This window comes from Pseudophryne corroboree, chromosome 11, assembly GCF_028390025.1.
Source record: "Pseudophryne corroboree isolate aPseCor3 chromosome 11, aPseCor3.hap2, whole genome shotgun sequence".
Taxonomy (NCBI): domain Eukaryota; kingdom Metazoa; phylum Chordata; class Amphibia; order Anura; family Myobatrachidae; genus Pseudophryne; species Pseudophryne corroboree.
Window position 1 is genome coordinate 148,375,684 of NC_086454.1, and position 25,298 is coordinate 148,400,981.

At 48.3% G+C, this 25,298-nt stretch overlaps 1 protein-coding gene across 1 annotated transcript in view; it reads left to right on the top strand.

Annotated features, from left to right (window-relative positions):
* The window catches only part of STIP1 (stress induced phosphoprotein 1), a 189,031-nt gene that overhangs the window by 148,528 nt on the left and 15,205 nt on the right, over positions 1-25,298 (top strand). Inside the window, exon 10 of the mRNA XM_063944941.1 lies at positions 15,311-15,435. Within this exon, the coding sequence (XP_063801011.1) occupies positions 15,311-15,435 (125 nt within the window). The remainder of the gene's footprint in view (positions 1-15,310; positions 15,436-25,298) is intronic.

Sequence of the window (25,298 nt, forward strand, 5' to 3'; positions counted from 1 at the left end):
CCTCTGGCCAATGGATCCGCTGGTTCAATCGCATCTGCAGAACAGACAGGGCGTGCTTTCAGGTGGGCTGAATGCACGCCCCTGTCATTGAGGCACATGTACTGGTGTCGCTTCCCTGTTATCTTTCAATGGGCTTTTACAGGCCATGGCTTGGCACTGCCCCCTGCTTCCCGAACTTTAGTATTAGCAGCGGGAGGCACCTCTCCCGCTGCCTCCCATCCCCAAATGCAGGTATTTTCTAGGGGGTGGGGGGTAATGATTAGAATAGCAAAAGAAGATATCTGTGACCTAGAATCTGTGTGTTTATAAAGATCATCTTTGCAGTATTTTAATCATTATGACTGCACGTCCCTACTACAAGAGATGTTGGTTTCCCCTGACATTTGCTCTTAAATCAGTTGATTCTTAGACGGGTGGTGGGGTGGCCTTTTAGGTTTCTTCATTTTTGCATACTCTGTTTTGCCATAGTATTAATCGCTTGTTGTTATTATTATTATTATTATTATTAATTTCTCTATCGTCCTAAGTGGATGCTGGGGTTCCTGAAAGGACCATGGGGAATAGCGGCTCCGCAGGAGACAGGGCACAAAAGTAAAGCTTTTACAGGTCAGGTGGTGTGTACTGGCTCCTCCCCCTATGACCCTCCTCCAGACTCCAGTTAGATTTTTGTGCCCGGCCGAGAAGGGTGCAATTCTAGGTGGCTCTCATAAAGAGCTGCTTAGAGAGTTTAGCTTAGGTTTTTTTATTTTACAGTGATTCCTGCTGGCAACAGGATCACTGCAACGAGGGACAGAGGGGAGAAGAAGTGAACTCACCTGCGTGCAGGATGGATTGGCTTCTTGGCTACTGGACATGAAGCTCCAGAGGGACGATCACAGGTACAGCCTGGATGGTCACCGGAGCCACGCCGCCGGCCCCCTCACAGATGCTGAAGCAAGAAGAGGTCCAGAATCGGCGGCTGAAGACTCCTGCAGTCTTCTTAAGGTAGCGCACAGCACTGCAGCTGTGCGCCATTTTCCTCTCAGCACACTTCACACGGCAGTCACTGAGGGTGCAGGGCGCTGGGAGGGGGGCGCCCTGGGAGGCAAATGAAAACCTTTAAAAAGGCTAAAAATACCTCACATATAGCCCCAGAGGCTATATGGAGATATTTACCCCTGCCTAAATGTACTAAATAGCGGGAGACGAGCCCGCCGGAAAAGGGGCGGGGCCTATCTCCTCAGCACACGGCGCCATTTTCTGTCACAGCTCCGCTGGTCAGGAAGGCTCCCAGGTCTCTCCCCTGCACTGCACTACAGAAACAGGGTATAACAGAGAGGGGGGGCAAAATAAATGGCAATATATCAATATAAAAGCAGCTATAAGGGAGCACTTAATCATAAGGCTATCCCTGTCATATATAGCGCTTTTTGGTGTGTGCTGGCAGACTCTCCCTCTGTCTCCCCAAAGGGCTAGTGGGTCCTGTCTTCGTATAGAGCATTCCCTGTGTGTCTGCTGTGTGTCGGTACGTGTGTGTCGACATGTATGAGGACGTTATTGGTGTGGAGGCGGAGCAATTGCCAAATATGAGGATGTCACCTCCTAGGGGGTCGACACCAGAATGGATGCCTTTATTTGTGGAATTACGGGATAGCGTCAACTCGCTTAAGCAGTCGTTTGCCGACATGAGGCGGCCGGACACTCAATTAGTGCCTGTCCAGGCGCCTCAAACACCGTCAGGGGCTGTAAAACGCCCCTTGCCTCAGTCGGTCGACCCAGACACAGGCACTGATTCCGGTGGTGAAGGTGACGAATCAACCGTATTTTCCAGTAGGGCCACACGTTATATGATTTTGGCAATAAAGGAGATGTTACATTTAGCTGATACTACAGGTACCACTAAACAGGGTATTATGTGGGGTGTGAAAAAACTACCAGTAGTTTTTACCGAATCAGAAGAATTAAATGACGTGTGTGATGAAGCGTGGGGTGCCCCGATAAAAAACTGCTAATTTCAAAGAAGTTATTGGCTTTATACCCTTTCCCGCCAGAGGTTAGGGAGCGCTGGGAAACACCTCCTAGGGTGGACAAAGCGCTAACACGCTTATCAAAACAAGTGGCGTTGCCCTCTCCTGAGACGGCCGCACTTAAAGATCCATCAGATAGGAGGATGGAAAATATCCAAAAAGGTATATACACACATGCAGGTGTTATACTACGACCAGCTATTGCGACTGCCTGGATGTGCAGTGCTGGGGTAGTTTGGTCAGAGTCCCTGATCGAAAATATTGATACCCTGGATGGGGACAATATTTTACTGTCGTTAGAACAAATAAAGGATGCATTTCTTTATATGCGTGATGCACAGAGAGATATCTGCACACTGGCATCACGGGTAAGTGCTATGTCCATTTCGGCCAGAAGAGCTTTATGGACACGACAGTGGACAGGCGATGCGTAGAGGAGTTATTTGGGGTCGGTCTATCGGATTTGGTGGCCACGGCTACGGCCGGGAAATCCACCTTTCTACCTCAAGTCACTCCCCAACAGAAAAAGGCACCGACTTTTCAACCGCAGCCTTTTCGTTCCTTTAAAAATAAGAGAGCAAAGGGCTATTCATATCTGCCACGAGGCAGAGGACGAGGGAAGAGACAGCAACAGGCAGCTCCTTCCCAGGAACAGAAGCCCTCCCCGGCTTCTACAAAAGCCTCAGCATGACGCTGGGGCTTCGCAAGCGGACTTGGGGGCGGTAGGCGGTCGTCTCAAAAATTACAGCGCGCAGTGGGCTCACTCGCAGGTAAATCCCTGGATCCTGCAGATAATATCTCAGGGGTACAGGTTGAAATTAGAGACAGAGCCACCTCGCCGTTTCCTGAAGTCGGCTTTACCAACGTCCCCCTCAGAAAGGGAGACGGTTTTGGAAGCCATTCACAAGCTGTATTCTCAGCAGGTGATAGTCAAGGTACCTCTTCTACAACAAGGGAAGGGGTATTATTCCACTCTTTTTGTGGTACCGAAGCCGGATGGCTCGGTAAGGCCTATTCTAAATCTGAAGTCCTTGAACCTGTACATAAAGAAGTTCAAGTTCAAGATGGAGTCACTCAGAGCAGTGATAGCGAACCTGGAAGAAGGGGACTTTATGGTATCCTTGGACATCAAGGATGCGTATCTCCACGTTCCAATTACCCCTCACACCAGGGGTACCTCAGGTTCGTTGTACAAAACTGTCACTATCAGTTTCAGACGCTGCCGTTTGGTTTGTCCACGGCACCTCGGGTCTTTACAAAGGTAATGGCCGAGATAATATTTCTTCTTCGAAGAAAAGGCGTATTAATTATCCCATACTTGGACGATCTCCTAATAAGGACAAGGTCCAGAGAACAGCTAGAGATGGGTTTAGCACTATCTCAAGAGGTGCTAAAGCAGCACGGATGGATTCTGAATATTCCAAAATCCCAATTAATGCCGACAACTCGTCTGCTGTTCCTGGGGATGATTCTGGACACAGTTCAGAAAAAGGTTTTTCTTCCCGAGGAAAAAGCCAAGGAGTTATCTGACCTGGTCAGGAACCTCCTAAAACCAGGAAAGGTGTCTGTACATCAATGCACAAGAGTCCTGGGAAAAAATGGTAGCTTCTTACGAAGCAATCCCTTTCGGCAGATTCCATGCAAAGGGATCTGTTGGACAAATGGTCAGGGTCGCATCTTCAGATGCACCTGCGGATAACCCTGTCGCCGAGGACAAGGGTATCCCTTCTGTGGTGGTTGCAGGAGGCTCATCTATTGGAGGGCCGCAGATTCGGCATGCAGGATTGGATCCTGGTGACCACGGATGCCAGCCTGAGAGGCTGGGGAGCAGTCACACAGGGAAGAAATTTCCAGGGAGTGTGGTCGAGCCTGAAAAAGTCTCTTCACATAAGCATTCTGGAACTAAGAGCAATCTACAATGCTCTAAGCCAGGCGGAACCTCTGCTTCAAGGAAGACCGGTGTTGATCCAGTCGGACAACATCACGGCAGTCGCCCATGTAAACAGACAGGGCGGCACAAGAAACAGAATGGCAGAAGCTGCCAGGATCCTTCGCTGGGCGGAGAATCACGTGATAGCACTGTCAGCAGTATTCATCCCGGGCGTGGACAACTGGGAAGCAGACTTCCTCAGCAGACACGACCTTCACCCGGGAGAGTGGGTACTTCATCCAGAAGTTTTCCACATGCTATTAAACCGTTGGGTAAAACCAATGGTGGACATGATGGCGTCTCGCCTCAACAAGACACTGGACAGTTATTGCGCCAGGTCAAGAGATCCGCAGGCAATAGCTGTGGACGCGTTGGTAACACCTTGGGTGTACCAGTCCGTATATGTGTTTCCTCCTCTGCCTCTCATACCAAAGGTATTGAGGATTATACGGCAAAGAGGAGTAAGACTAGTGGCTCCGGATTGGCCAAGAAGGACTTGGTACCCGGAACTTCAAGAGATGGTCACGGACGATCCGTGGCCTCTACTTCTGAGAAGGGACCTGCTTCAGCAGGGTCCTTGTCTTTTTCAAGACTTACCGCGGCTGCGTTTGACGGCATGGCGTTTGAATGCCAGATCCTAAAAGGAAAAGGCATTCCAGAAGAAGTCATTCCTACCTTGATAAAGGCAAGGAAGGAAGTCACCGCGAAGCATTATCGCCGTATTTGGCGAAAATATGTTGCGTGGTGCGAGCAGCGGAGTGCTCCGATGGAGGAATTTCAACTGGGTCGTTTTCCTACATTTCCTGCAATCAGGATTGTCTATGGGTCTCAAATTGGGATCTATTAAGGTTCAAATTTCGGCCCTATCAATATTCTTCCAAAAAGAATTGGCCTCAGTCCCTGAGGTCCAGATTTTTATCAAAGGAGTACTGCATATACAGCCTCCTGTGGTGCCTAAGGTGGCACCGTGGGATCTAAATGTAGTTTTAGATTTCCTCAAATCCAATTGGTTTGAACCACTAAAGAATGTGGATTTGAAATATCTCACATGGAAAGTGACTATGTTACTGGCCCTGGCTTCGGCCGGGAGAGTATCTGAACTGGCGGCTTTGTTTTATAAAAGCCCTTATTTAATTTTCCATTCGACATAGGGCAGAGCTGCGGACGCGTCCGCATTTTCTCCCTAAGGTGGTATCAGCGTTTCACCTGAACCAGCCTATTGTAGTGCCTGCGGCTACAGACGACTTGAAGGACTCCAAGTTGTTGGACGTTGTCAGAGCCTTAAAAATATACATTTAAAGGACGGCTGGAGTCAGAAAATCTGACTCGCTGTTTATACTGTATGCACCCAACAAGTTGGGTGCACCTGCTTCTAAGCAGTCGATTGCTCGTTGGATTTGTAACAAGATTCAACTTGTACATTCTGTGGCAGGCCTGCCACAGCCTAAATCTGTTAAGGCCCATTCCGCAAGGAAGGTGGGCTCATCTTGGGCGGCTGCCCGAGGGGTCTCGGCATTACAACTCTGCCGAGCAGCTACGTGGTCAGGGGAGAACACGTTTGTAAATTTTTACAAATTTGATACCCTGGCAAAGGAGGACCTGGAGTTCTCTCATTCGGTGCTGCAGAGTCATCCGCACTCTCCCGCCCGTTTGGGAGCTTTGGTATAATCCCCATGGTCCTTTCAGGAACCCCAGCATCCACTTAGGACGATAGAGAAAATAAGAATTTACTTACCGATAATTCTATTTCTCGGAGTCCGTAGTGGATGCTGGGCGCCCATCCCAAGTGCGGATTATCTGCAATACTTGTACATAGTTATTGTTAACTAATTCGGGTTATTGTTTAGGAAGCCATCTTTCAGAGGCTCCTCTGTTATCATACTGTTAACTGGGTTTAGATCACAAGTTGTACGGTGTGATTGGTGTGGCTGGTATGAGTCTTACCCGGGATTCAAAATCCTCCCTTATTGTGTACGCTCGTCCGGGCACAGTACCTAACTGGAGTCTGGAGGAGGGTCATAGGGGGAGGAGCCAGTACACACCACCTGACCTGTAAAAGCTTTACTTTTGTGCCCTGTCTCCTGCGGAGCCGCTATTCCCCATGGTCCTTTCAGGAACCCCAGCATCCACTACGGACTCCGAGAAATAGAATTATCGGTAAGTAAATTCTTATTTTTTCTGATTTTTATTTTTTTTAGATCAGGGTTAGGCAACACATTTCACCATTACAGCATATTCAAACGTTTACAAAATAAAAAATGTCAGTGGTTCTCGTCTTTATATATATATATATATATATATATATATATATATATATATATATATATATATATATATATATATATATATATATATATATATATAATTATTATATATATTTTTTTTTTTTTTTTTTTATTGAGCTAGTTGCCTCAGGTTTCGTTGATTTGTAGTCTAGAGACTTAGGGGTGTATTCAATACCTGTCGGAAACTGCCGTCTTGTCTGAAAGACAGCAGTTTCCGACCAGTTTAGGTCAGAAGGTGTTCCGACCTATTCAATACGGCCCCGTTTTTTCTGACTTGTCAGAAAGCTGACTGAAAGCACGTGGATCAGTGGAATAGCTGCCGATCTGCATGCTTCTGTCGGAAAGGGGACCAAATCCGACAGGTTTTAGCCCCGTTTCCAAATATGTCAATCTGACTTTTAGAAAAAAGTCTGATTGACATTGTCTGGACCGGGCCAAACCCGTCTGATTTTGCCGTCCGTGCAGCTGCAGTGTGTCAGTGCTATTATTGATTCTAGAAAAAGACATTCTTAACTAAGCCCTAACATATACCTCACGCCAAACTGCTTCCTTCACCCCTGCCGCCCTGTGATGCATCCTGTGCAGCAGCCGCCTCGCTTAGAGCCGCTGACACTGTGGGGAGAGTGAGGTGGATGAGATATTCCAACGGTCAGTGGCGCCGGGTGCCTCTCAGCGAGGCAGCTGCACAGGATGTATCACACAGGGCGGCAGGGGTGTAGGAAGCCGGTTGGCGTGAGGTATATGTTGGGGCTTAGTTAAGAATGTCTTTTTCGAGAATCAATAACGGCCCTGACACACTGCAGCTGCACGGACGCCGGGCCAAATATGACAGTCTGATTAGGCTTAAATCCGACAGTCTGATTTGGCCACCCTTTGAATAGGGGTTGTCTGATCCATTCTGACAAATACATGTCGCAATGGATCTGACTCTTAATGAATACACCCCTTAAGGTGCATACACACAGTGCGATGCAGGTAATGCCCGACATTGACTGTGTACGACGTGGTCAGAGCCTGTCACCGCTGATCTAGTTAATGTTGGACTGCCTGCACAGTCTTTTTTTTTTTTTTTTTTGAGATGACTGGACCGCACATCGACATCGCAAGCTCTATACACACGGTGTGCTGTGCACTATATTTTCCTGCGATACCGACTATAGTCCATATCGCAAGGAAAATTGCAAATTATGGGGTATATTCAATTGTTGTCGAATTGCCGAAAATGTCGAGAAACTGGTAATTTTCGACACACAAATCCTGTTGAATTTGATTCGACAATTCAATACAGTACTTTTCGACAAAAAACCTGCCGTTTCATTTTCGACTTTTTTCAATTCGACATTTTTTCAATTCGACATGTCTGCAATGTTAAAAATGCAGCTTTTCGACTAAAGTATATTCAATTGAAGAATGTCGATTCGACAACAGTGCTTTTCAATTTCATTCCGCCTAATTTTTCTGTCGTGATCTAATATTTTTTTTTTAAAACATGTATTTTTTGGTGCTTTTTTATTTTATTTTTTTATTGCTAATAGCATATCTTTTTATATTTGAAGGGATTATCTACTTGGTTTGTCTATTTAGGAGCCACAAGTATTATTTAATTGATATATTTTTTTTTTACGAACTACAATAATATGGATAGATCAGTGCATGTTTTTCAGTTGGAAGGGGTATGTAATGTTTAAAAATCCAGAAAAAAATAGCATGGGGTCCCCCCTCCTAAGCATAACCAGCCTCGGGCTCTTTGAACCGGTCCTGGTTGTAAAAATACGGGGGGGGAAATGACCGGTTTAACAACCAGCACCGGGCTCTGCGCCTGGTTCTGGTGCAAAAAATACGGGGGACAAAAGACGTAGGGGTCCCCCGTATTTTTAACACCAACACCGGGCTCCACTAGCCAGAGAGAGAATGTCACAGCCGGGGGACACTTTTATACCGGTCCCTGCGGCCGTGGCATTAAATCCCCAACTAGTCACCCCTGGCCGGGTTACCCTGGAGGAGTGGGGACCCCTTAAATCAAGGGGTCCCCCCTCCAGCCACCCAAGGGCCAGGGGTGAAGCCCGAGGCTGTCCCCTCCCCCATCCAAGAGCGGCGGATGGGGAGCTTGATAGCCTTTTGTGTCAAAAAAAAAAAAAGAATGTTTTCTCTGACGTCCTAGTGGATGCTGGGGACTCCGTAAGGACCATGGGGAATAGCGGCTCCGCAGGAGACTGGGCACAAAAGTAAAGCTTTAGAACTACCTGGTGTGCACTGGCTCCTCCCCCTATGACCCTCCTCCAAGCCTCAGTTAGATTTTTGTGCCCGAACGAGAAGGGTGCACACTAGGTGGCTCTCCTGAGCTGCTTAGTGAAAAGTTTAGTTTTAGGTTTTTTATGTTCAGTGAGACCTGCTGGCAACAGGCTCACTGCATCGAGGGACTAAGGGGAGAAGAAGCGAACTCACCTGCGTGCAGAGTGGATTGGGCTTCTTAGGCTACTGGACATTAGCTCCAGAGGGACCGATCACAGGCCCAGCCATGGATAGGTCCCAGAGCCACGCCGCCGGCCCCCTTACAGAGCCAGAAGAGGTCCGGAAAATCGGCGGCAAAAGACGTCCTGTCTTCAACAAGGTAGCGCACAGCACTGCAGCTGTGCGCCATTGCTCTCTCCGGTCACTGAGGGTGCAGGGCGCTGGGGGGGGGCGCCCTGAGACGCAATAAAAACACCTTGGATGGCAAAAAAAAAAATGCATCACATATAGCTCCTGGGCTATATGGATGAATTTAACCCCTGCCAGAATACACAGAAAAACGGGAGATAGGCTCCGCCCCCTTCTCGGCGGCCTTATCTCCTCAGCACACTGGCGCCATTTTCCCTCACAGCTCCGTTGGAGGGAAGCTCCCTGGCTCTCCCCTGCAGTCACTACACTACAGAAAGGGTTAAAAAAGAGAGGGGGGCACTAATTACGCGCAGTATTAAAAATACAGCAGCTATAAGGGGAAAAACACTTATATAAGGTTATCCCTGTGTATATATATATATATATAGCGCTCTGGTGTGTGCTGGCAAACTCTCCCTCTGTCTCCCCAAAGGGCTAGTGGGGTCCTGTCCTCTATCAGAGCATTCCCTGTGTGTGTGCTGTGTGTCGGTACGTTTGTGTCGACATGTATGAGGAGAAAAATGATGTGGAGACGGAGCAGATTGCCTGTAATAGTGATGTCACCCCCTAGGGGGTCGACACCTGAGTGGATGAACTGTTGGAAGGAATTACGTAACAGTGTCAGCTCTGTATAAAAGACAGTGGTTGACATGAGACAGCCGGCTACTCAGCTTGTGCCTGTCCAGACGTCTCATAGGCCGTCAGGGGCTCTAAAGCGCCCGTTACCTCAGATGGCAGATATAGACGCCGACACGGATACTGACTCCAGTGTCGACGGTGAAGAGACAAATGTGACTTCCAGTAGGGCCACACGTTACATGATTGAGGCAATGAAAAATGTTTTACACATTTCTGATAATACGAGTACCACCAAAAAGGGGTATTATGTTCGGTGAGGAAAAACTACCTGTAGTTTTCCTGAATCTGAGAAATTAAATGAGGTGTGTGATGATGCGTGGTTTTCCCCCGATAACAACTGATAATTTCTAAAATGTTATTGGCATTATATCCTTTCCCGCCAGAGGTTAGGGTGCGTTGGGAAACACCCCCTAGGGTAGATAAAGCGCTCACACGCTTGTAAGAACAAGGGCTCTACCCTCTCCTGAGATGGCCGCCCTTAAGGATCCTGCTGATAGAAAGCAGGAGGGTATCCTAAAATGTATTTACACACATACTGGTGTTATACTGCGACAAGCAATCGCCTCAGCCTGGATGTGCAGTGCTGGGTTGGCGTGGTCTGATTCCCTGACTGAAAATATTGATACCCTAGATAGGGACAGTATATTATTGCCTATAGAGCATTTAAAAGATGCATTTCTATATATGCGTGATGCACAGCGGAATATTTGCCGACTGGCATCAAGTCTAAGTGCGTTGTCCATTTCTGCCAGTAGAGGGTTATGGACACGACAGTGGTCAGGTGATGCGGATTCCAAACGGCATTTGGAAGTATTGCCTTATTAAGGGGAGGAGTTATTTGGGGTCGGTCTTTCAGACCTGGTGGCCACGGCAACAGCTGGGAAATCCACGTTTGTACCCCAGGTCGCCTCTCAACATAAGAAGACGCCGTATTATCAGGCGCAGTCTTTTCGTGGGCAAGCGGGCAAAAGGTTCCTCATTTCTGCCCCGTGACAGAGGGAGAGGAAGAAGGCTGCAGAAATCAGCCAGTTCCCAGGAACAGAAACCCTCTCCCGCCTCTGCCAAGCCCTCAGTATGACGCTGGGGCTTTACAAGCAGAATCAGGCACGGTGGGGGGCCGTCTCAATGAATTTCAGCGCACAGTGGGCTCACTCGCAAGTAGACCCCTGGATCCTTCAGGTGATATCTCAGGGGTACAAATTGGAATTCGAGACGTCTCCCCCTCGCCGTTTCCTAAAGTCGTCTTTACCGATGTCTCCTTATGACAGGGAGGCAGTTTTGGAAGCCATTCACAAGCTGTATTCCCAGCAGGTGATAATCAAGATACCCCTCCTGCAATAGGGAACGGGGTATTATTCCACACTGTTGTGGTACCGAAGCCGGACGGCTCGGTGAGACCGATTCTAAATCTAAAATCTTGAACACTTACATACGGAGGTTCAAATTCAAGATTGAGTCACTCAGAGCAGTGATTGCGAACCTGGAAGAAGGGGACTACATGATGTCTCGGGACATCAAGGATGCTTACCTTCATGTCCCAATTTACCCTTCTCACCAAGGGTACCTCAGGTTTATGGTACAGAACTGTCACTATCAGTTTCAGACGCTGCCATATGGATGGTCCACGGCACCCCGGGTCTTTACCAAGGTAATGGCCGAAATGATGATACTCCTTCGAAGGAAGGGAATTTTAGTTATCCCTTACTTGGACGATTCCCTGATAAGGGTAAGATCCAGGGAACAGTTGGAGGTCGGTGTAGCACTATCTCAGGTAGTGTTGCGGCAGCACGATTGGATTCTCAATATTCCAAAATCGCAGCTGATTCCGACGACTCGTCTTCTGTTCCTAGGGATGATCCTGGACACAGTCCAGAAAAAGGTGTTTCTCCCGGAGGAGAAAGTCAGGGAGTTATCCGAGCTAGTCGGGAACCTCCTATAACCGAGCCAAGTCTCAGTACATCAATGAAATGGTTCTGGGAAAAATGGTGGCTTCCTACGAAGCAATACCATTCGGCAGATTCCACGCAAGAACTTTCCAGTGGGACCTGCTGGACAAATGGTCCGGGTCGCATCTTCAGATGCATCAGCGGATAACCCTGTCACCAAGCACAAGGGTGTCTCTCCTGTGGTGGTTGCAGAGTGCTCATCTTCTAGAGGGACGCACATTCAGGACTGGGTCCTGGTGACCACGGATGCCAGCCTGCGAGGCTGGGGAGCAGTCACACAGGGAAGGAATTTCCAGAGCTTATGGTCAAGCCTGGAGACATCACTTCACATAAATATCCTGAAGCTAAGGGCCATTTACAATGCTCTAAGCTCAGCAAGACCTCTGCTTCAAGGTCACCCGGAGTTGATCCATTCGGACAACATCACGGCAGTCACCCACGTAAACAGACAGGGTGACACAAGAAGCAGGAGGGCAATGGCAGAAGCTGCAAGGATTCTTCGCTGGGCGGAAAATCATGTGATAGCACTGTCAGCAGTATTCATTCCGGGAGTGGACAACTGGGAAGCAGACTTCCTCAGCAGACACGACCTCCACCCGGGAGAGTGGGGACTTCACCCAGAAGTCTTTCACATGTTTATAAAACTCGACAAGTATTGCGCCAGGTCAAGGGACCCTCAGGCAATAGCTGTAGACGCTCTGGTAACACAGTGGGTGTACCAGTCAGTGTATGTGTTCCCTCCTCTGCCTCTCATACCCAAGGTACTGAGAATTATAAGATGGAGAGGAGTAAGCACTATATTCGTGGCTCCGGATTGGCCAAGAAGGACTTGGTAACCGGAACTTCAAGAGATGCTCACGGAGGATCCGTGGCCTCTACCTCTAAGAAGGGACCTGCTCCAGCAAGGACCCTGTCTGTTCCAAGACTTACCGCGGCTGCGTTTGACGGCATGGCGGTTGAACGCCGGATCCTGAAGGAGAAAGGCATTCCGGATGAAGTCATTCCTATCCTGATCAAAGCCAGGAAAGATATAACCGCAAAACATTATCACCGCATTTGGCGAAAATGTTGCGTGGTGCGAGGCCAGTAAGGCCCCGACGGAGGAATTTTCAACTAGGTCGATTCCTACATTTCCTGAAAACAGGAGTGTCTATGGGCCTGAAATGGGGGTCCATTAAGGTTCAAATTTCGGCCCTGTCAATTTTCTTCCAAAAAGAACTAGCTTCAGTCCCTGAAGTTCAGACGTTTGTGAAAGGGGTACTGTATATACAGCCTCCTTTTGTGCTTCCAGTGGCACCTTGGGATCTAAATGTAGTTTTTGGGTTCCAAAAGTCACATTGGTTTGAACCACTTAAATATGTGGAGTTAAAATATCTCACATGGAAAGTGGTCATGCTGTTGGCCCTGGCCTTAGCCAGGTGCGTGTCAGAATTGGCGGCTTTATCCTGTAAAAGCCCTCATCTGATTTTCCATTCGGACAGGGCGGAATTGAGGACTTGTCCTCAGTTTCTCCCTAAGGTGGTTTTCAGCGTTTCACCTGAATCAACCTATTGTGGTGCCTGCGGCTACTAGGGACTTGGAGGACTCCAAGTTGCTAGACGTTGTCAGAGCCCTAGAAATATAGGTTTCCAGGACGGCTGGAGTCAGAAAATCTGACTCGTTGTTTATTCTGTATGCACCCAACAAGCTGGGTGCTCCTGCTTCTAAGCAGACTATTGCTCGTTGGATTTGTAGTACAATTCAGCTTGCACATTCTGTGGCAGGCCTGCCACAGCCAAAATCTGTAAAAGCCCATTCCACAAGGAAGGTGGGCTCATCTTGGGCGGCTGCCCGAGGGGTCTCGGCTTTACAACTTTGCCGAGCAGCTACTTGGTCAGGAGCAAATACGTTTGTAAAATTCTACAAATTTGATACCCTGGCTGAGGACCTGGAGTTCTCTCATTTGGTGATGCAGAGTCATCCGCACTCTCCCGCCCGTTTGGGAGCTTTGGTATAATCCCCATGGTCCTTACGGAGTCCCCAGCATCCACTAGGACGTCAGAGAAAATAAGAATTTACTTACCGATAATTCTATTTCTCGTAGTCCGTAGTGGATGCTGGGCGCCCATCCCAAGTGCGGATTGTCTGCAATACTGGTACATAGTTATTGTTACCAAAAAATCGGGTTATTGCTGTAGTGAGCCATCTTTTCTAGAGGCTCCTCTGTTATCATGCTGTTAACTGGGTTTAGATCACAAGTTATATGGTGTGATTGGTGTGGCTGGTATGAGTCTTACCCGGGATTCAAAATCCTTCCTTATTGTGTACGCTCGTCCGGGCACAGTATCCTAACTGAGGCTTGGAGGAGGGTCATAGGGGGAGGAGCCAGTGCACACCAGGTAGTTCTAAAGCTTTACTTTTGTGCCCAGTCTCCTGCGGAGCCGCTATTCCCCATGGTCCTAACGGAGTCCCCAGCATCCACTACGGACTACGAGAAATAGAATTATCGGTAAGTAAATTCTTATTTTTTTTTTTATTTTTTTTTTGTAGCAGAACTTACAAGTACCAGCAAGCCTCCCCTGCAAGCTGGTACTTGGAGAACCACAAGTACCAGCATGCGGGGGGAAACGGGCCCGCTGGTACCTGTAGTTCTACTACAAAAAAATACCCAAATAAAAACAATGCACACCGTGACAGTATAGCTTTATTACATACATACATACATACATACATACATACATACATACATACATACATACCTATGTTGACACAAAGCAGTCGGTCCCCTTCTCCACGTAGAATCCACGGGGTACCTGTAAATAAAATTATACTCTCAACAATCCAGTGTAGATCAGTCCTCTTCTTCTGTTTGTAATCCACGTATTTGGCAAAATAAAAAAAACGAAAAACCCGATCCACGCACTGAAAGGGGTCCCATGTTTACAAATGGGACCCCTTTCCCCGACTGGTGGGACCCCCCGTGACTGCTGTCAAAGAGGGTACCTTCAGCCAATCAGGGAGTCATGGCACTCTCCTGAATGGCTGTGCGCGCCTGAACTGTCAGTCAGGCGGTGCACTCGAGACACAATGTAGCGCATAGGCGCTCCATTGTATCCAATGGTGGGAACTGTGCTGTCAGCGGTAGACCACAAGTGACCCCACATAACCTCGCGGTCTACCGCTGACCACAAAGTTCCCACCATTGGATACAATGGAGCGCCTATGCGCTACATTGTGTCTCGAGTGCGCCGCCTGACTGACAGCTCAGACGCGCACAGCCAGAGTGCCATGACGTGGTGCTCAATGATTGGCTGAAGGGACCCTCTTTGACAGCAGTCACGGGGGGTCCTGCCAGTCGGGGAAAGGGGTCCCATGTGTAAACATGGGACCCCTTTTAGTGCGTGGTTCGGGTTTTTCGTTTTTTTATTTTGCCAAGTACGTGGATCACAAACAAAGAGAACCGATCTACAATGGATTTTTGAGTATAATTTTATTTACAGGTACCCTGTGGATTCTACGTGGAGAAGGGGACCAACTGCTTTGTGTCAAGTACTTGAGGTCTTTGGTTTAAAGAGGGTCTAGTGCATAAAAATAAAAAGTTTCTGGGGGAAGGTGGAGTAAGAGGAGATCATTGCACTTGGTAGGAGAGGGGCTGACCTGCCGGTGCAACTGTTAACATCCCAAAGGGTCACCTTCTATCCCTGTCCTAGATAACAGATTTAGAGGAGGAGTTGTTTTCTTCTCTTGTAAAAGCATAAACCTGGTGTAATGTGTGTTTCACTAGCATTTTTCCAAATATTTAAAAAATAAAAAGCAAAATAAATGCAAGCAGGTACTGGGTTTGTACATACTGTATGTGGATGACCTGTAATTTTCTCTCTGCAGGAGATTACCCACAAGCAATGAAACAGTACTCCGAGGCAATTAAGAGGAATCCTAAAGATGCCAAACTGTACAGCAACAGAGCAGCATGTTACACCAAACTATTGGAGTTCCAGCTCGCAGTTAAGGTGATTAGGGAGTGGATAACTTATTTAGTTTAGCAACTGCTCTGGCAAAATGTTTCTACTTTTTCCCTCTAGATAATACTGTGTTTCTTTGCACCTACCATGACCTAGTGTCTTGGTTTTCCACTATTAATGGTTATCTGGAGAAGTTCTGTCTTGTTTTTTGTTTTTTTAAACACTGTGAAAAAATCTTACCAAGGGCGTAACTGTAAATGTTCCCTGGTAGTTGATGCACTAGCATGCGGACACATCAATTGGTGGTGGCATATTTTATGCCTAATTAACAGTCTGTGTGGCCATCTGCATTTTTTTATTTTTATGGCTAGTCACTGCTCAGAAGCCTCGTGTAAAGGCATTATATATTTCTCTATCGTCCTAAGTGGATGCTGGGGTTCCTGAAAGGACCATGGGGGATAGCGGCTCCGCAGGAGACAGGGCACAAAAAAGTAAAGCTTTTACCAGATCAGGTGGTGTGCACTGGCTCCTCCCCCTATGACCCTCCTCCAGACTCCAGTTAGATTTTGTGCCCGAACGAGAAGGGTGCAATCTAGGTGGCTCTCCTAAAGAGCTGCTTAGAGAAAGTTTAGCTTAGGTTTTTTACTTTACAGTGAGTCCTGCTGGCAACAGGATCACTGCAACGAGGGACTTAGGGGAGAAGTAGTGAACTCACCTGCGTGCAGAGTGGATTTGCTGCTTGGCTACTGGACACTAGCTCCAGAGGGACGATCACAGGTACAGCCTGGATGGTCACCGGAGCCGCGCCGCCGGCCCCCTTGCAGACGCTGAAGAGAGAAGAGGTCCAAAATCGGCGGCTGAAGACTCCTGAGTCTTCATAAAGGTAGCGCACAGCACTGCAGCTGTGCGCCATTTTCCTCTCAGCACACTTCACACAACAGTCACTGAGGGTGCAGAGCGCTGGGGGGGGCGCTCTGAGAGGCAAATAAAAACCTTATTAGAGGCAAAAAATACCTCACATATAGCCCACAGAGGCTATATGGAGATATTTAACCCCTGCCTAACTTCAAAAATAGCGGGAGACGAGCCCGCCGAAAAAGGGGCGGGGCCTATCTCCTCAGCACACAGCGCCATTTTCTCTCACAGAAAAGCTGGAGAGAAGGCTCCCAGGCTCTCCCCTGCACTGCACTACAGAAACAGGGTTAAAACAGAGAGGGGGGGCACTGATTTTGGCGATATTGTATATATATAAAAGATGCTATAAGGGAGAAACACTTATATAAGGTTGTCCCTATATAATTATAGCGTTTTTGGTGTGTGCTGGCAGACTCTCCCTCTGTCTCCCCAAAGGGCTAGTGGGTCCTGTCCTCTGTCAGAGCATTCCCGGTGTGTGTGCTATGTGTCGGTACGTGTGTGTCGACATGTATGAGGACGATGTTGGTGAGGAGGCGGAGAAATTGCCTGTAATGGTGATGTCACTCTCTAGGGAGTCGACACCGGAATGGATGGCTTATTTAGAGAATTACGTGAGAATGTCAACACGCTGCAAGGTCGGTTGACGACATGAGACGGCCGACAATCTATTAGGACCGGTCCAGGCGTCTCAGAAACACCGTCAGGGGTTTTAAAAACGCCCATTTACCTCAGTCGGTCGACACAGACACAGACACGGACACTGAATACAGTGTCGACGGTGAATAAACAAACGTATTTCTCATTAGGGCCACACGTTAAGGGCAATGAAGGAGGTGTTACGTGTTTCTGATACTACAAGTACCACAAGAAAGGGTATTATGTGGGAGTGAAAAAAACTACCTGTAGTTTTTCCTGAATCAGATAAAATAAAATGAAGTGTGTGAGGATGCGTAGGGTTACCCCGATAGCAAATATTGGCGTTATACCCTTTCCCGCCAGAAATTAGGGTACGTTGGGAAACACCCCTTAGGGTGATAAGGCGCTCACACGCTTATCAAGTGGCGTTACCGTCTCCAAGATAAGTGCGTTGTCCATATCTCCCAGAAGATGTCAGGGACACGACAGTGGTCAGGTGATACAGATCCCATACGGCAGATGGAAGTATTGCTGTATAAAGGGAAGGAGTTATTTGGGGGTCGGTCCATCGGACCTGGGGACCACAGCAACAGCTGGGAAATCCAACCTTTTTTACCCCAAGTTACATCTCAGCTAAAAAAGACACCGTCTTTTCAGCCTCAATCTTTCCTTTCCCATGAGGGCATGCAGGCAAAAGGCCAGTCATATCTGCCCAGACATAGAGGTAAGGGAAGTAGACTGCAGCAGGCAGCCCTTTCCCAGGAAAAGAAGCCCTCCACCGCGTCTGCCAAGTCCTCAGCATGACGCTGGGGCCGTGCAAGCGGACTCAAGGTGGGGGGGTAGTCTCAAGAGTCTCAGGGCGCAGTGGGATCACTCGCAAGTTGACCCCTAGATCGTACGAGTATTATCCCAGGGGTAAAGATTGGAGAGTCGAGACATCTTCTCCTCGCAGGTTCCTGAAGTCTGCTTTACCAACGGCTCCCTCCGACAGGGAGGCAGCATTGGAAACAATTCACAAGCTGTATATCCAGCAGGTGATAATCAAAGTACCCCTCCTACGACAAGGAAAAGGGTATTATTTTTCCACACTATATGGTGGTACTGAAGCCAGACGGCTTGGTGACACATAGTCTAAATCTAAAATGTTTTGAACACTTACATAAAAGGTTCAAATCGAGATAAAGTCACTCAGAGCAGTGATAGCGAACCGGAAAAAAGGGGACTATATGGTGTCCCTGGACATCAAGGATTACCTCCATGTCCAAATTTTGTCCTTCTCATCAAGGGTACCTCTGGTTCGTGGTACAGAACTGTCAATATCAGTTTCAGACGATGCCGTTTGAATTATCCACGGCACCCCGGGCCTTTTTACCAAGGTAATGGCCGAAAAGATGTTTCTTCAAAGAAAAAAGGCATCTAAATTATCCCTTACTTGCACGACCTAAAAAGGGCAAGTTCCAGAGAACAGTTGGAGGTCGGAAGAGCACTATCTAAAGTAGTTCTTCGACGGCACGACTGGATTCTAAATATTCCAAGAATCGCAGCTGTTTTCCGACGATACGTCTGCTGTTCCTAGGGATGATTCTGGACACGGTTCAGAAAAAGGTTTTTCTTCCCGAGGAAAAAGCCAAGGAGTTATCCGACCTGTCAGGAACCTCCTAAAACCAGGAAAGGTGTCTGTACATCAATGCACAAGAGTCCTGGGAAAAATGGTGGCTTTTTACGAAGCAATTCCATTCGGCAGATTCCATGCAAGAATTTTCCAAAGGGATCTGTTGGACAAATGGTCAGGGTCGCATCCTCAGATGCACCTGCGAATAACCCTGTCGCCAAGGACAAGGGTATATCTTCTGTGGTGGTTGCAAAAGGCTCATCTATTGGAGGGCCGCAGATTCGGCATACAGGATTTGATCCTGGTGACCACGGACGCCAGCCTGAGAGGCTGGGGAGCAGTCACACAAGGAAGAAACTTCCAGGGGGTATGGACGAACCTGGAAAAGTCTCTTCACATAAACATTCTGGTACTAAGAGCAACCTAAAATGCTCTAAGCCAGGCGGAACCACTCCTGCAAGGAAAACCGGTGTTGATTCAGTCGGACAACATCACGGCGGTCGCCCATGTAAACAGACAGGGCGGCACAAGAAGCAGGAGTGCAATGGCAGAAGCTGCCAAGATTCTTCGCTGGGCGGAAAATCACGTAATAGCACTGTCAGCAGTGTTCTTCCCGGGCGTGGACAACTGGGAAGCAGACTTCCTCAGCAGACACGATATTCACCCGGGAGAGTGGGGTCTTCATCCAGAAGTCTTCCACATGCTAATAAACTGTTGGGAAAGACCAATGGTAGACATGATGGCGTCTTGCCTCAACAAGAAACTGGACAAGTATTGCGCCAGGTCAAGAGATCCACAGGCAATAGCTGTGGACGCACTGGTAACACCTTGGGTGTACAAATCAGTATATGTGTTTCCTCCTCTGCCTCTCATACCAAAGGTATTGAAGATTATACGGTGAAGAGGAGTAAGAACAATACTAGTGGCTCCGGATTGGCCAAGAAGGACTTGGTACCCGGAACTTCAAGAGTTGGTCACGGACGACCCGTGCCCTCTACTTCTGAGAAGGGACCTGCTACAACAGGGTCCCTGTCTCTTTCAAGACTTACCGCGGCTGCGTTTGACGGCATGGCGGTTGAACGCCAGATCCTAAAAGGGAAAGGCATTCCAGAAGAAGTCATTCCTACCTTGATTAAGGCAAGGAAGGAAGTCACCGCGAAACATTATCACCGCATTTGGCGAAAATATGTCGCGTGGTGCGAGGATCGGAGTGTTCCGACGGAGGAATTTCAACTGGGTCGTTTCCTACATTTCCTACAATCAGGATTGTCTATGGGTCTCAAATTGAGATCTATTAAGGTTCAAATTTCGGCCCTGTCAATATTCTTCCAAAAAGAATTGGCCTCAGTTCCTGAGGTACAGACTTTTGTTAAAGGAGTACTGCATATACAGCCTCCTGTGTTGCCTCCGGTGGCACCGTGGGATCTAAATGTAGTTTTAGATTTCCTCAAATCCCATTGGTTTGAACCATTGAAAAAGGTGGATTTTAAATATCTCACATGGAAAGTGACTATGTTACTGGCCCTGGCTTCCGCCAGGAGAGTATCTGAATTGGCGGCTTTATCTTATAAAAGCCCTTATCTAATCTTCCATTCGGATAGGGCAGAACTGAGGACTCGTCCGCATTTTCTCCCTAAGGTGGTATCAGCGTTTCACCTGAACCAACCTATTGTGGTGCCTGCGGCCACTGGCGACTTGGAGGACTCCAAGTTGTTGGACGTTGTCAGAGCCTTAAAAATATACATTTCAAGGACGGCTGAAGTCAGAAAATCTGACTCGCTGTTGATACTATATGCACCCAACAAGTTGGGTGCCCCTGCTTCTAAGCAGACGATTGCTCGTTGGATTTGTAACACAATTCAACTTGCTCATTCTGTGGCAGGCCTGCCACAGCCTAAATCTGTTAAGGCCCATTCCACAAGGAAGGTGGGCTCATCTTGGGCGGCTGCCCGAGGGGTCTCGGCATTACAATTCTGCCGAGCAGCTACGTGGTCGGGGGAAAACACGTTTGTAAAATTCTACAAATTTGATACCCTGGCAAAAGAGGACTTGGAATTCTCTCATTCGGTGCTGCAGAGTCATCCGCACTCTCCCGCCCGTTTGGGAGCTTTGGTATAATCCCCATGGTCCTTTCAGGAACCCCAGCATCCACTTAGGACGATAGAGAAAATAAGAATTTACTTACCGATAATTCTATTTCTCGGAGTCCGTAGTGGATGCTGGGCGCCCATCCCAAGTGCGGATTATCTGCAATACTGTACATAGTTATTGTTAACAAATTCGGGTTATATTGTTAAGGAGCCATCTTTAAGAGGCTCTTTCTGTTATCATACTGTTAACTGGGTTTAGATCACAAGTTGTACGGTGTGATTGGTGTGGCTGGTATGAGTCTTACCCGGGATTCAAATTGCCTCCCTTATTGTGTACGCTCGTCCGGGCACAGTACCTAACTGGAGTCTGGAGGAGGGTCATAGGGGGAGGAGCCAGTGCACACCACCTGATCTGGTAAAAGCTTTACTTTTTTGTGCCCTGTCTCCTGCGGAGCCGCTATCCCCCATGGTCCTTTCAGGAACCCCAGCATCCACTACGGACTCCGAGAAATAGAATTATCGGTAAGTAAATTCTTATTTTTTTTTCCCCTCAAGGGTCTTCAACCAGAATGAGTATATCTCCTATTGTCTAACTAGCCATTTGATAATTTTGGGCTTACTCTGAGCAAGTTGTGCTCTTTGGGCTCATGCTGTATTTGAGGTGCTAGCTTTGTCAAATGTCCATTGGGGGTGATTCCGTTGATGTGGGCAACCACACGTTTGGGCACCAGAAAGAGAGCAACTTAATTATTGCACTGTTTGGTCGCCTAGAGTCTCGGGAGGACACTTGTCTTCTCTCAGCCTCCTGAGGTGTGACAAATGTGTGCAGAGTCAGTTGCACTGATTTTAGGCACGTCCAATACTAATGGGTGCCAGAGGCGTCACCAGGTCCTGTGACACCTGGTGCACACTCCATAGCCCTCTCATGCGCCTCCTAAAAGGGGTATGACCTCACTAGAAATGCCACTTGCATCACTCCAGGGACGTGCCCAGCATCCCTGGAGATGACTGCCCTGGGAGAAGTGTGCCTGCGTTGTCTGCTCCTCCTCCTCTGTGATGGGGGCTGACTGCTGCAGGAGAATGTTAGACTGCATCACCCTGCTCCTGTCACTTTAGAGGTTTGTTATTGAGGTAGTGTATTAGATTCCCACCAAGGCCTGAACTGTGTGTAGTTTGTATCTTCTCCCCGTGCTTGCCTGGGTTTCCTCCGAGCTCTTCAGGTTTCCCTCCCACAATCCAAAAATATACTGGTGGGTTAACTGGCTTCCAACAAAAATTAACCAGTTTGTGCGTGTAGTAGGGAATATAGATTGTAAGCTCCACTGGAGCAGGGACTGATGTGAATGGCCAAATATCTGTAAAGCACTATGGAATATGTGCACACTATATAAATAATTGGTAATAAATACATTTCTCTAACGTCCTAGTGGATGCTGGGGACTCCGTAAGGACCATGGGGAATAGACGGGCTCCGCAGGAGACTGGGCACTCGAAGATTTAGTACTACTGGTGTGCACTGGCTCCTCCCTCTATGCCCCTCCTCCAGACCTCAGTTAGAATCTGTGCCCGGCCAGAGCTGGGTGCTTTTAGTGAGCTCTCCTGAGCTTGCTAATAATAAAGTATTTTAGTTAGGTTTTTTATTTTCAGAGAGCTTTTGCTGGCAACAGACTCTCTGCTACGTGGGACTGAGGGGAGAGAAGCAAACCTACTAACTGCGGCTAGGTTGCGCTTCTTAGGCTACTGGACACCATTAGCTCCAGAGGGATCGAACACAGGACCTGACCTTGTCGTCCGTTCCCGGAGCCGCGCCGCCGTCCCCCTCGCAGAGCCAGAAGTCAGAAGCCGGCGGGTTAAAGCAAGAAGACGTCAATCGGCGGCAGAAGACTCCTGTCTTCATATGAGGTAGCGCACAGCACTGCAGCTGTGCGCCATTGCGCCCACACTAACCCACACACTCCGGTCACTGTAGGGTGCAGGGCGCAGGGGGGGGGCGCCCTGGGCAGCAATTAAGTACCTCCTGGCAAAAGCAGCATATATACAGTTGGACACTGTTATATGCATGAGCCCCCGCCATTATTTTTACAGAAAATCGCGGGACAGAAGCCTGCCGCTGAGTGGGCGGGGCCTTCTTCCTCAGCACTCACCAACGCCATTTTCTCTCCACAGCTCCGCTGAGAGGAAGCTCTCCCCTGCAGACTCACGGTAGAAAGGGTAAAAAGAGAGGGGGGGCACATAAATTTAGCGCATTAATCATATATACAGCAGCTACTGGGTAAACACTAAGTTACTGTGTGATTCCTGGGTCATATAGCGCTGGGGTGTGTGCTGGCATACTCTCTCTCTGTGTCTCCAAAGGGCCTTGTGGGGGTCCTGTCCTCATATAGAGCATCCCCTGTGTGTGTGGTGTCGGTACGCGTGTGTCGACATGTTTGACGAAGAGGGCTATGTGGAGGCAGAGCAAGTGCAGATGAATGACGTGTCGCCGTCGACTGTGCCGACACCTGATTGGATGGATATGTGGAAGGTGTTAAATGATAATGTAAACTCCTTACATAAAAGGTTGGATAAAGATGATGCCTTGGGACAGTCAGGGTCTCAGCCCATGCCTGATCCTACAGCGCAGAGGCCGTCGGGGTCTCAAAAGCGCCCACTATCCAAAATTGTTGACACAGATATCGACACGGATTCTGACTTCAGTGTCGATGAAGATGATGCAAAATTGCAGCCTAAAATGGCTAAAGCCATCCGCTACATGATTACAGCAATGAAGGATGTTTTGCACATTTCAGAGGTAAACCCTGTCCCTGACGAGGGTTTATATGTATGGGGAGAAAAAGCAAGAGGTGACTTTTCCCCCTTCACATGAATTGAATGAATTATGTGAAAGAGCGTGGGATTCCCCCGATAAGAAAGTGCTGATTTCCAAAAGGTTACTTATGGCGTACCCTTTCCCGCCAACGGACAGGATGCGCTGGGAATCCTCCCCTAGGGTAGATAAAGCTCTCACACGCTTATCTAAGAAGGTGGCCCTGCCGTCACAGGATACGGCCGCCATAAAGGATCCTGCAGATAGAAAGCAGGAAAGTATCTTGAAGTCTGTTTATACACATTCAGGTACTCTACTGAGGCCGGCAATTGCGTCGGCTTGGATGTGTAGTGCTGTAGCAGCATGGACAGATAATCTGTCTGAGGAAATGGATACCTTAGACAAGGATACAATTTTACTGACCCTGGGGCATATAAAAGATGCTGTCCTATATATGTGGGATGCCCAGAGGGACATTTGCCTACTGGGCTCTAGAATAAATGCAATGTCCATTTCTGCCAAAAGGGTCCTGTGGACTCGGCAATGGACAGGTGATGCCGACTCCAAGAAGCACATGGAGGTGTTACCTTACAAGGGTGAGGAATTGTTTGGGGACGGTCTCTCATACCTGGTTTCCACAGCTACGGCTGGGAAGTCAAACTTTTTGCCATATATTCCCTCACAGCCTAAGAAAGCACCGTATTACCAAATGCAGTCCTTTCGATCACAAAGAAGCAAGAAGGTCAGAGGTGCGTCCTTTCTTGCCAGAGGCAGGGGTAGAGGAAAGAAGCTGCACCATACAGCTAGTTCCCAGGAACAGAAGTCCTCCCTGGCTTCCACTAAATCCACCACAGGTGGAGCCAGGAGCGGTGGGGGCGCGTCTCCGGAATTTCAGCCACCAGTGGGTTCGCTCACAGGTGGATCCCTGGGCTATACAGATTGTGTCTCAGGGGTACAAGCTGGAATTTGAAGTGATACCCCCTCACCGTTGCCTCAAATCGGCCCTGCCAGCTTCCCCCATGGAACGGGAAGTAGTGTTAGCGGCGATTCACAAGCTATATCTCCAGCAGGTGGTGGTAAAGGTTCCCCTCCTTCAACAGGGAAGGGGATACTATTCCACAATGTTTGTGGTACCGAAACCGGACGGTTCGGTCAGACCCATATTGAATTTAAAGTCCCTGAACATTTATCTGAAAAGATTAAAGTTCAAAATGGAATCGCTCAGAGCGGTCATTGCAAGCCTGGAAGAGGGGGATTTTATGGTGTCTCTGGACATCAAGGATGCTTACTTGCATGTCCCCATTTATCCACCTCATCAGAAGTACCTCAGATTTGTGGTACAGGACTGTCATTACCAATTCCAGACGTTGCTGTTTGGGCTCTCCACGGCACCGAGTATATTTACCAAGGTGATGGCAGAAATGATGGTACTCCTTCGAAAGCAAGGAGTCACAATTATCCCATACTTGGACGATCTCCTCATAAAGGCGAGGTCCAAAGAGCAGTTGCTGATCAGCGTAGCACACTCTCAGGAAGTGTTGTAACAGCACGGCTAGATTCTGAATATCCCAAAGTCGCAGCTGATTCCTACAACGCGTCTGCCCTTTCTGGGCATGATTCTGGACACGGACCAGAAGAAGGTGTTTCTCCCGGCGGAGAAGGCTCAAGAGCTCGTGACTCTAGTCAGAGACCTATTAAAACCGAAACGGGTGTCGGTGCATCGCTGCACGAGAGTCCTGGGAAAGATGGTGGCATCATACGAAGCCATTCCCTTCGGCAGGTTCCATGCGAGTATCTTTCAGTGGGATCTGTTGGACAAGTGGTCCGGATCGCATCTTCAGATGCATCGGCT